The sequence below is a fragment of the Canis lupus genome, chromosome 19 (assembly GCF_048164855.1).
Source record: "Canis lupus baileyi chromosome 19, mCanLup2.hap1, whole genome shotgun sequence".
In the NCBI taxonomy this organism is placed as follows: domain Eukaryota; kingdom Metazoa; phylum Chordata; class Mammalia; order Carnivora; family Canidae; genus Canis; species Canis lupus.
This window is the reverse complement of record NC_132856.1, coordinates 38,680,997-38,691,873: the sequence shown is the minus strand read 5'-3', so window position 1 is coordinate 38,691,873 and position 10,877 is coordinate 38,680,997. Positions and strand designations below refer to the sequence as shown.

At 56.4% G+C, this 10,877-nt stretch overlaps 1 protein-coding gene across 2 annotated transcripts in view; it reads left to right on the top strand.

Moving 5' to 3' along the window:
• The first annotated feature begins 349 nt into the window (after window positions 1-349).
• ITIH1 (inter-alpha-trypsin inhibitor heavy chain 1) overlaps window positions 350-10,877 on the top strand; it is a 13,803-nt gene continuing 3,275 nt past the window's right edge. Inside the window, exons 1-18 of one of the 2 annotated variants that reach the window (XM_072785922.1) lie at window positions 350-502; window positions 772-792; window positions 1,109-1,275; window positions 1,735-1,839; window positions 2,219-2,381; window positions 2,934-3,047; window positions 4,790-4,915; window positions 5,002-5,118; window positions 5,819-5,987; window positions 6,076-6,201; window positions 7,138-7,319; window positions 7,601-7,786; window positions 8,806-8,945; window positions 9,539-9,693; window positions 9,779-9,793; window positions 10,085-10,105; window positions 10,474-10,554; window positions 10,659-10,772. In XM_072785922.1, the coding sequence (XP_072642023.1) occupies window positions 389-502; window positions 772-792; window positions 1,109-1,275; window positions 1,735-1,839; window positions 2,219-2,381; window positions 2,934-3,047; window positions 4,790-4,915; window positions 5,002-5,118; window positions 5,819-5,987; window positions 6,076-6,201; window positions 7,138-7,319; window positions 7,601-7,786; window positions 8,806-8,945; window positions 9,539-9,693; window positions 9,779-9,793; window positions 10,085-10,105; window positions 10,474-10,554; window positions 10,659-10,772 (2,116 nt within the window). In that variant the 5' untranslated portion in view covers window positions 350-388. Of the gene's footprint in view, window positions 503-771; window positions 793-1,108; window positions 1,276-1,734; window positions 1,840-2,218; window positions 2,382-2,933; window positions 3,048-4,789; window positions 4,916-5,001; window positions 5,119-5,818; window positions 5,988-6,075; window positions 6,202-7,137; window positions 7,320-7,600; window positions 7,787-8,805; window positions 8,946-9,538; window positions 9,694-9,778; window positions 9,794-10,084; window positions 10,106-10,473; window positions 10,555-10,658; window positions 10,773-10,877 lie in introns of those variants that run through there. The other variant, XM_072785923.1, reaches the window with a different exon arrangement.

Here is a 10,877-nt window from a genome sequence, read left to right as displayed (position 1 = left end):
GCGAGTGGGACTGTGAAAAGTTTGCTGATACCGAAGGAATTTTGAAACTAACACCTAACAAACTTTAGAAGTCCACTTTCAACTGTGGCTTCTTGACACATGTCGCCATATTACGGGTGTCACCTGGGTCAGACCCAGGATCAGATGAGCCATCGGGGTCTTCGCCGTCCGCGTCGGCTGAGTGCGGCCGCATACAAAGGGGCACAGTCTGAGTCATGAGTTTACACAGCTGGGAATCCCCCCAAGGAGTAGGATTCCACGGCTAAATTTTGATCCCCCCAATTGTAATATTTGCCTTCACCTTGTCTAATGTTTAATCCATGTTTATCCAGCACTTTATTGATTAACAGTCTGAGCAAAGTGACGAGGTAGCAGGAGTCTTGGGACCATGGACGGCGCCATGGGGCTGCGGGCGCTACTGTGCGTGTACCTGGCCTCCCTCCTCGTCCTGCAGGGCATGCCCACTCAGGGTTCACCCACAGGCAGGCCCAAAGTCAACAAGGTACGTGGGTAAACCCTCAGGCCAGAATCAGGCAGCTGGGCTGGAGTGGGCTCAGAAGGGACACAAGACTCTCACCCCGGGGGCCGGGCCCACCCCTACCCCCACCTTGACCACCGCGGACTGGAGAGGTGACATCCACACAGTGTAGGGGAGGTGAGGTTGGGGACCAGAGGACACAGACTGTGTCCCACTACCCCCACCACCACCACCAGATAAGCTATGGTCCCCTGCACATTCCCACTCACACTTGTCCTGGTTTTGTTTTACAGAAGCGACAGACTTTGGACACAGTGAGTGAGAGTCTCTGCAAAGGGGTCTGCAGTGGGGCCGCGCTACAACCTGCTTTCCCCCCAGGCTTCAGAGGGTGCCCTTCTATCGGTGCCCTGGGCAGAGGGATTCCATTTCCCGGAAATGGGGGCTTTCACACCCCACTGCTTGGTCTCCCACAGAGAGGAAAGAATGAGTCTTCCTGGGACATCTGGTCTGTTCTTTGGGCACCTGACCTCTGAGCTGGGTGCTGAGCCTCCACACAACACGGGGGTCTTTCACTGGCTCAGAGGCCCCCCTTCCTCCTCCCACCCACAGCCCCCTCACATCTCACTCTAGGCTGTCGATGGTGTGACCATCCGGAGTTTAAAAGTCAACTGCAAAGTCACCTCTCGCTTCGCCCACTATGTCATCACCAGCCAGGTGGTCAACAATGCTGATGAAGCCAAGGAAATAAGTTTCGATGTGGAAATCCCCAAGACGGCCTTCATCAGCGACTTTGCCATGTGTGTGCCCTGCCTGACTCTCCCACACCCAGAGCTGTCCTTTCACCAGACCCAGACCCAAATCATGGCTCAGGGTGGCCAGACAGGGCAGACTATCTCTTTCATTCCTGAAGGGCCATAGGCTCTGGCTCAGAGGGGATGGGGAAGCCACTTAGGTCTGTCTGGGCTCCTGTCTTGGAGAACAGAGTGGGGCCTCCAACAGTATCCTTTCAGCACAGGGCCAGAGGAGCAAAGGCCTGCACCGAGATCTCTTGTTGGATTCTGTGGCTGTGGCTGCCCACCTTGCCGTGGGGTCCCTGGACAACTCTGTGGGCAGTGGGAGGTGGCGGGAGATGCCTCCTGCGAGTGCTCAGCAGCACAGGGCCTTCTCAGGGTCTGGGCTAGGAGCACCTCCAACATGTAGGACCTGAGTGGTGGGGGCAGGGCACTCCCCCTGAGGGCTCCCCCCACTCCCTGTAGCACAGCAGATGGAAGCGCATTCATTGGAGACATAAAGGACAAAGTGACCGCATGGAAGCAGTACCGAAAAGCCGCCATCTCTGGAGAGAATGCTGGCCTTGTCAGGTGAGTCCTGGGCCCTGCTGGGCCAGACTCTGGTGATGCCTTCCCCAGCCAAGGCAGAGGTGAGGGCTGCAAGGTGGTCCTGGCTGGGCAATAGCCCCAGGCTGATACGAAATGTGCAAACTTCCATAACTCAAATGCTGGTGCAGGTGCCCTGGGCAAGGCTGGTGCTGACCTGCCTATCACCTGGACCAGCCTCTGGGAGCAGGGGGCCCTGTCCTCGGGCCCTGACCCTGACTGACCAGCTAAGACAAGGGTGAGGAGCAAGGAAACTGAGGACTAGCAGAAAGAGATTGATTCTGAGGGCCATGCTTTAGGTGACAAGGACCCACATGTCGCTCATCATTTGTCTATCTGTTGTGGCCACTGGTGGTATGTCTAGGGCCTCGGGGAGAACGATGGAGCAATTCACCATCCACCTCACCATTGGGCCCCGGAGCAAGGCCACCTTCCGGCTGACCTATGAGGAGGTGCTGAAGCGAAGACTCATGCAGTATGACATTGTCATCAAAGTCAAGCCCAAGCAGCTGGTGCACCATTTTGAGGTAGATTGTGGGTGATGGTTTGCAAAGGAGCCATCTTGGGATCAGGGCTCCTGCCTCTCTTTTGCCATGGCTCTGAACCCTGGCTTGGAGCGCACCATGTGCCATCCCAGGCCTGAGTGCACAGGAAGGGGACTGACTCCTTGGATGGGCTCTAGCGGGCTCTTCGTGATTAGGGAGCTACCTGGACCCTCCAGCCTCTTCTTCCTCTCTGAGCCTTGGCTTGCTCATCTTAAATGGGGGCTTCTTGCATATCCCAGAGCTGCCCCAAGGATCAAGAGAGATACTGAATGTCCAGGTAGTTGGTAGACCAGGAAGTCCTGAGCAGCCCAAGGTGGTGTGATTGTCACTGGCACCTCAGTGGTGGCCGAGTTGAGGGACCCAGGCATGCACACTCTCATTTGGCCTATATTTTTGGAGTGTGTACAACATGCCAGGCCCTGTGCTGAGGGCTAGGTGGGTACAGCACATAGTTAGGTGGCCAGAACACAGGTTGGTTCTTGGCTGAGTCTTGATGGTGGCCTCAATGAGAGCCTGGGGACTTCAATGATACAGATCGACGTGGACATCTTTGAGCCTCAAGGGATCAGCAAGCTGGACGCCCATGCCTCCTTCCTCTCCAATGACCTGGCAAGCCAACTCGTCAAGAAGTCCTTCTCAGGAAAACAGGTGTGTGGGGATGGCTGGGGGTGGTGGCAGGCCCCTGGACTTCTCAGCCTGGCCCAACCCCTCACGGAGTGCCCAGGCTTGGCCTCGAAACCAGGCAGGGGCTACAGGCTGCCCTAGTGAGGGATGTAGGCATTTTTTGGTTGGTATCCCAGGGAACTCAGCACTCCTGGTTCTCAGAGCTACTTAGCAAAACTCTGTGTGCCAAGGCTGGGGAAGCACCCATGCTGGTTGTGTGGTCTGGGGTGAGCTGCTGACTTGCTTGAGTCCCAGTTTCCTCTTTGGCATGTCACACCCTTGGGATAGCATTCAGGGAAATATAGGGCACACAAAGAAACCTGAGATGCTGTTGCAGTTTGGATCTTAAGCCTCAGGGCTCTAGGAAACAGAACTAAGTTTGGGAAGGCCTTTGGTCTACCTGGACACCTACCAGTTGTCACATACCTCTCATTTGCAGGAATTCCCAAAGTCACCTGCTTACCCCATGCCCAGGTCCTGGAGGAGTGTGGCATATGGGGGGGTGATACCCAGCTAGTGCCCTGCTCCCTAACTTGCCCTCAGCTGGAGCTACACACAAACTCTTTGGTTCCCACCTACCTTTGGTAGTGATTCCTTCATAATTCATGTGAAGGAAATGCTTCTTACAGTTTTGGAGGGGCTCCTTTCAAAACAAAATAGGATACCCAGAGTGTTTGCAAACATGTTTGCTTTTAGTAGGGGACCAAGGGATGGATCTGTGTCTTCCTAATAATACTTTTTTTTTTTTTTTTTTGGTGAGGGGTTTTTGATGAGTATATCTTACTTTTTTTTCTAAAAGATTTTATTTATTTATTTTCATGATAGACACACAGAGAGAGAGGCAGAGACACAGGCAGAAGGAGAAATAGGCTCCATGCTGGGAACCTGATGTAGGACTCAATCCCGGGTCTCCAGCACCATGCCCTGGGCCGGAGGCAGGTGCTAAACCACTGAGCCACCCAGGGATCCCTATATCTTACTTTTTAAAAAAGATTTTATCTATTTATTCATGAGAGACACACAGAGAGAGGCCGAGACATAGGCAGAGGGAGAAGCAGGCTTCCTGCGGGGAGCCCAATGCAAGACTCAATCCCAGGACCTCAGGATCGCAACCTGAGTGATAGGCAAACGCCCAACTGCTGAGCCACTCAGGTGCCCCTGGTATATCTTACTTTTATAACAATTGAATGAAAAGTAAAAATTAAAAAGTATTTAAGGAAAAAGTAGAAAGTCACAAAAGTCTAAAAAAGTATGGAGTAAAAACCATCCCTAATTTCTCGAGCACCAACACCAAGTCAAACCAGACCTTAGCTTCCATCCTGAGTCCCTCCACGCCTCTGCTCTTTGTCTGCCAGCAGGGGTGGTCACGGGGTCTGTCTGCCAGCACTGTTGTGGCCTTGGTTTTTCACTCCACAGTTAAGTTGACCGATGTCTCTTGTTCTCATACTGCTACTATTTTGTACCCAAAGTGGTGATGCTTATTGTAGAAAAGCCCAATGATTCAGAAGCATATAAGCAAAGGGACGGGTCTTCTCTCCTACCACCTTATGGGTGTGTGCTCTCAGCAGCTGGGTGAAGGGCCCGCCAGACTCATTTCTATGCCCAGGCAACACACACACACACACACACACACACACACACACACACACATCTCTTATGTTGACTTTGCAAACACCCTGATTGCAGCCACAGGATCCAGTAATGCCTCACACCCTCCGCCCTCCCAGGGTCGTGTCCTTTTCCACCCTACTGTGAGTCAGCAGCAATCCTGCCCCACATGCTCCACATCTTTGCTGAATGGGGACTTCAAGGTGACCTACGATGTCAATCGAGACCAACTCTGTGACCTCCTGGTGAGCCTGAAGCTTCCAGTCCCGAGACTCAGAGGACAGGCAAGGGTGCTTATAACAAGGGCCTCACCTGCTCCCTTGTGTTTCAGGTTGCCAATAACCACTTTGCCCACTTCTTTGCTCCCCAAAACCTGACGAACATGAACAAGAACGTGGTTTTTGTGATTGACATTAGCACCTCCATGGAAGGCCAGAAAGTGAAACAGGTAAACTGTGGCTTTAGATAGTTCCCCCAGAAATAGCTTCTTCAGCCCCAGCACTCCAGCCCCCACCCCCCACCCCCATACCACGCTGGTGTTGTTGTCAGAGTCTGGGTTTGGGACTTCTGCTCCTGGTCAGAGGCAGGGTGATTTGACAGGAAACCCCAGAAGTCAGGCTCTGGCATCAGCCGCTTCTTTACCGTACAACCATGGCAAATGGATTCGCTTTTCCTCAATAGCACAATGGGAATGATACACAGTGCCCGTGGGGTTGTGGGTCTAGTGATGGGGGTGCTTAAAGATTGAAGCTGTACACTGACCATGCCAGGGACAATCGTGGCTGTCCACAGAGAGCCATCTGGCCACAGGTACAGCCCACTGTCCACAGTGCTCTGAATGCTATGGCTCCACCAGCAGAGTTTTAGAAATTGAGTCCCCTATGATCCTCTTTCTTGAAGTTGCCCTGTTTGAGGTCCTGGTCATCTTTTCCCCCCATGCTGGGTCCCCTTGCCTTCTCTGTCCCCTCCTCCAACCCCAGAGCTCCATAAGACACTCCTCTCCTGGCACCACCTGGCTGTCCCGTCCATCCCCTCCCACTTGTCCACTGTGCACCTCTGTCCTGTGGATCTCTCCAATGGGTATCTGGAGCTGACCGGAGGCACTTTCCTGGAGCCATGTCCCTCCACTGACTATCCTGTCATTACAGACCAAGGAGGCGCTCCTTAAAATCCTGGGGGACATGCGGCCAGGGGACTACTTTGATCTGGTCCTCTTTGGGTCTGAAGTGCAATCATGGAAAGGCTCACTGGTGCAGGCATCCCCTGCCAATCTGCGAGCGGCTCAAGACTTCGTGAAGCACTTCTTCCTGGCTGGGGGTAATGGCAGGGGTCTTGAGCCGCTTTGGTGTCACTTCTGTCCCCTTAGAATGAGGGCATACACTGGCCTACTGTCCTTCCTTTGCAGCCACAAACCTGAATGGAGGTTTGCTCCGGGGAATTGAAATCTTGAACCAAGCTCAAAAGAACCTTCCCAAACTCAGCAACCATGCCTCAGTTCTCATCATGTTGACAGACGGCGAGCCCACAGAGGGTAAGCACCTTGAGGCCTGTGTTGGGAGGCGGTGATATCTTTGTTGCTGAAGGCATTCAAGCTGAGCTTGGAAATCCAACCACTGCAGATGCTGTAGGGGGGCAAGAGGCTCTGGGCAAAGTCAAGCCCTGATCTAAAGACAGAGTCCAGACCATAAAGTCTGCAGGAGTTACAAGGTATACTTCTATGCTGAATTGGGTAACTGGGGAAGTATCTGTATGACACAGCATTGCACAGATCCCAGGATGTTAGGCAGGATTCCTAGGTTGAATTTAATGAACTATGTATTCAGCACCAACAGCGTGCCAAGCATAGGGCTAGGAACCAAGAAGAGAAACCAAGAGAACAAGATTCACCTCTGTCGTTAAGGAGCATAGGGTCCACTGGGGGAGGTCTCCAGGAGCAGTCACTCTGTTGAGGGCCCTGAAAGAACAGGGTGCCAGGAGGCTGCAGGATAAGGGTCCCAGCAGGCTTTCTGGAGGAGGTGACCCTTGAGCTCAGGCTGGAAGGAGGAGAAGAGAAGTAGGAAGGGATCTCTGGCAGAGGGAGCAGCTTGAGCAAAAAAGCAAAAGGTGTGTACAATGGCAGGGCCTGCCTAAGAACAGCAGGCATATGCAGAATGAGTGAAGCAACGGTGGGAAGGTCGGCAGGGCCCCGCAGGCCACGGCAATGACTTATGGGAGGGTTTAGGGCGGAATACCACCTGCTTATGATGGATCCATATAGATTGGCAAGTTCACGAGGGGCTATCAGGAGCTATTGCATTTGCCCAGTGAGCCAATGGGAGACTTTGCCTCAAGATGCTGGTGGAGACAGGAGATCGGGGGTCTGAGCCACAGACACTTGGACACTCGGGCTCAGGGAGTGGGCTCCAAAGACCCCTTTTGGCCTACATGTGAGTCAGTATTCTGTCACTGCCTGGGTGTATGGCTGCAGGGGTGACAGACCGTTCCCAAATCCTCAAGAACGTCCGCAACGCCATCCGGGGCAAGTTCCCGCTCTACAACTTGGGCTTTGGTGACAACGTGGATTTTAACTTCCTGGATGTCATGTCCATGGAGAACAACGGACGGGCCCAGAGAATTTATGAAGACCACGACGCCGCCCAGCAGCTGCAGGTCTCCTCCTACCCCCTTCGTCCCACAGTGTACCACCAACGGCATGCTATGGGGAGCTCGGCCTTGGCAGCTTTTTGCCCATCCATGCAAAGGAGCAGATAAAGCTCTAGAATGCAGTTTGAATCAGCTGCGTGACCTCAAACCAGTTGGCTTAACTCTATGAGCCTGCAATTCCATCTGCAAAGTGGGGATCCCAACACCCCACTTCGTGAGTGGGTTTCCCCATTGGGTGCCCAGGGTGACCCATCAGCTCTGAGGCTGTGCCCCACCTCCGCCTGCAGGGTTTCTACGACCAGGTCGCCAACCCCCTACTGGTGGACGTGGAGCTGCTCTACCCCCAGGACACCATCTCAGATCTGACCCAGCACCGCCATAAACAGTACTACGAAGGCTCCGAGATCATGGTAGCTGGGCGCATCGCTGACCACAAACTGAGCAGTTTCAAGGCTGACGTGCTGGCCCATGGGGTAAACGGTGGGCGGCGGTGGGTGGAGAGGTCAGGCAGTGCCCAGAGGCTCCAAATCCACACTTGTTCTCCACCCCTGTTCCCCTTGACCCAGGCCTCTCTTTCTGCAGAGCAGTGCCTCCCCTCCAGCACCATGCCCGTCTCCCCCTCCCCCACCCCCAGGCCTGAACATTCCCACACATGCTGGCATCCCTGGTTGGGCTGGAATGGGACCCAAATGGCCTTGATTAGTTGTAGTCCCTTGACCAAAAATGGATCACCTGTTACCCCTTACATGATGCCCCATCCAAGGCATGAGACAGCAAGAGGCCAGCCTCTTCACTCATCAGCCTTTTTCTAAACACTTCCTGACTACACCCAGCTTTGTGCCAGAGTGGGATGCGTGTGTGTGCGTGTGTGCACGCCATGGGTCATATGCAGAGGAGACCTGGACCCTGACTGCAGGGGTGGATTCACATCTTGTTGTGTGGTCAAAGGTTCAGAACCGGGACTTTGGGTAAGGAAAGCTGAGCTGGACCCTGGCTCCACCCTGACCAGCTAGGTGACCTTAAGCGAATGGGTCCTCCTCTCCAGGCCTCAGTTTCCCTGTCTGTAGCACTGGTGAGTTGTGTGGAGCAAACAAAATAATCTCTGCACTGTGCTGCGTGGTGCCTGGTATGTGGGATGCCCTCAGTGAGTGAATCCCAGTTACTAAGGCTGGGGAGAGAGTAGCATTTGTGTGTGGGTATGTGGTGGGAATTTGGAGAAGTGGAACATGGTGGAAACAGCTGGCTGCCTGATGGCCTCTCCCAGAGAGAGTAACTTCAGGAGGGCGGGCCTGGTCCTCCCATCCCTGGCATCCCCAGAGCCAAGGCCTATTAGCCCCATGAGAGTGCTTAGCCATGTTTGCAGGATGAAGGGAGGACAGAGGGTGAGGAGAGAAGGCTCAGGGAAGGGTGGCACAGGGGATGAACTGCAGAGCCCAGATATACTGGGGCTGTGCTCCTCACGGTCGCACGGCCTCCCCATCGTGACCTTCAGGAGGGCCAAGAATTCAAGATGACCTGCCTGGTGGATGAGGAAAAGATGAAGAACCTGCTCCGGGAGCGGGGCCACATGCTGGAGAACCACATTGAACGGCTCTGGGCCTACCTCACCATCCAGGAGCTCCTGGCCAAGCGGTATGACCCCTGCAGTAGGGGTGGACCCCAGGGCCTCTGAACCAGTGAGGTGAACGGAGAAGGGGCATATCTGGGCCTTGGAGGTTGGGGGCAGGTCAGATTTACTGGCTTTTGGCTTTGCTCACTGAGTTAATATCAACCAGTTAGTCAACAGTGTGGGCAGGTCACAGTTTGCCACCCCACCCACCCCCGCCAGGAGCCGCAGGGCAGCAGGACGCCGCCCTTTCCATGGGCTCCAGTGTACAGACATGCTTGGTTAGTCCGCACAACCTGCAGGGGAGGCTCCTCATTATGTCCATTTCAAAGATGAGCATGTGGAGGCTCAGGGAAGTTAGACCACTTGCCCAGAATCTCACAGCCATTCGGTTGTCTGTGTCTTTCTGAGGCACATTCGCCAACCCCGATAGATCTCCAGGTATCCCCGGTGGGAGGGCTTTAGGTCATGAGGCCCTTGAAGGCAGCCACGGGCCAGGGGCACGGAGGGGCCCCACAGGTGCCCGCCGAGGGAGGGAGCGAACAAGCGAGCGAGCGGGCCAGGAGGCCAGGCTGCCGTGGGCTGGCCGCGGGGCTTGGAGCCGGTGCACGTCTCTCAGGACGAAGCTGGAGGGGAAGGAGAAGGCCGACGCGGCGGCCAAGGCGCTGCAGATGTCGCTGGCTTACCAGTTCGTGACCCCGCTGACCTCCATGACCATCAGGGGCGTGGCGGACGAGGACGGCCTGGAGCCCGTCGTGGACAAGCCCCCCGAGGGTAGGGCTCGGCCGGGCGCGCGCGGGGCGGCTCTGGGGGCCCCAGTCCTCCGGGCCTTTAACTCTTCCCTTTCTCTCCCTTCCAGATGCCCTGCCCTTGGGTGAGTTTTTAAACCGGGCTGGTCTTCGGGAGGGGCTCCTGGGGCCCTGCAGGCAGCTCGGCCCCCAACCTCGGCGCTGCCCCGGGAGCCGGGAGCCGGGAGCCCTCACGCAGCTTCGTGCGCGCCTCCGGGAGCCTGCGTCTGCGCGGCCGGGCCGGGTGCCCAGGGGAGGGTCGGCGAGGCCGCGGCGGCTCCGGGCCCAGGGTGCCTCGGGGAGCGGGGAGCGGGGAGCGAGGCCCGGGCCTGCAGGGCGTGGTGGGGGTGACGCTGGCCCACGCGTGTCCTCCGCAGAGATGGTGGGACACAGAAAGAGTAAGTGGCAGCGCCCCACCGCCACGCGTCTCTACCTCTCCCGGCGCCCCTGGGGCGGCCCGTTCAGCCCTGAGCCGCCGCGTTGGCCTGAGGACGAAACGACGGACAGCAGGAGGCTCGCTCACCGCCTCCCCCCCGGGACCCTCGCGACAGCCCCCTGACCCGGCCTGGGTCCCCTTATGCCACCAGCTCCGCCAGGGCCCCACGGAGGGGACAGACGGGGGGGCTGGCTCACCGGCAGGCATCAGGGGCTCGGGGCCCTCCTGCTCTGGGGCTTCAGGCCTGCCGCCTGGGGGGGCTGGGAAAGGGAGCCCGCAGCCCCAGGGAAGTGGGGTACCATCCTCCTAAGTGCCATTCCCTCCCGCCAGCGTTCAAGCTGCCGGCTTCACAGCCTTCCCCGACTGGACCCAGTGCCGACATCCAGCAGTTGCCAAACCAAGTGACCGGAGGCGAGTTCTGGGGAGGGCGTGAGGGACACCCCTGCCCTGCTCCTGGCCGGGCCCAGCCCACCTGCCCGATGCCCAATCTAACGGACTCCATGCTATGCCCCCAGTGGACACGGACCCCCACTTCCTCATCCACGTGCCCCAGAAGGAGGATACCCTGTGCTTCAATATCAATGAGGAGCCCGGTGTGATCCTCAGCCTGGTGCAGGACCCGGACACAGGTACTCGTGACCTCACGGCCTCTGCCAGACAGGGTGGGGCTGCACTCCTGCGCCCTCGCTGGTAGCCACCGACACGACAGTGTCCATGGCCTCCACTTCCCACAG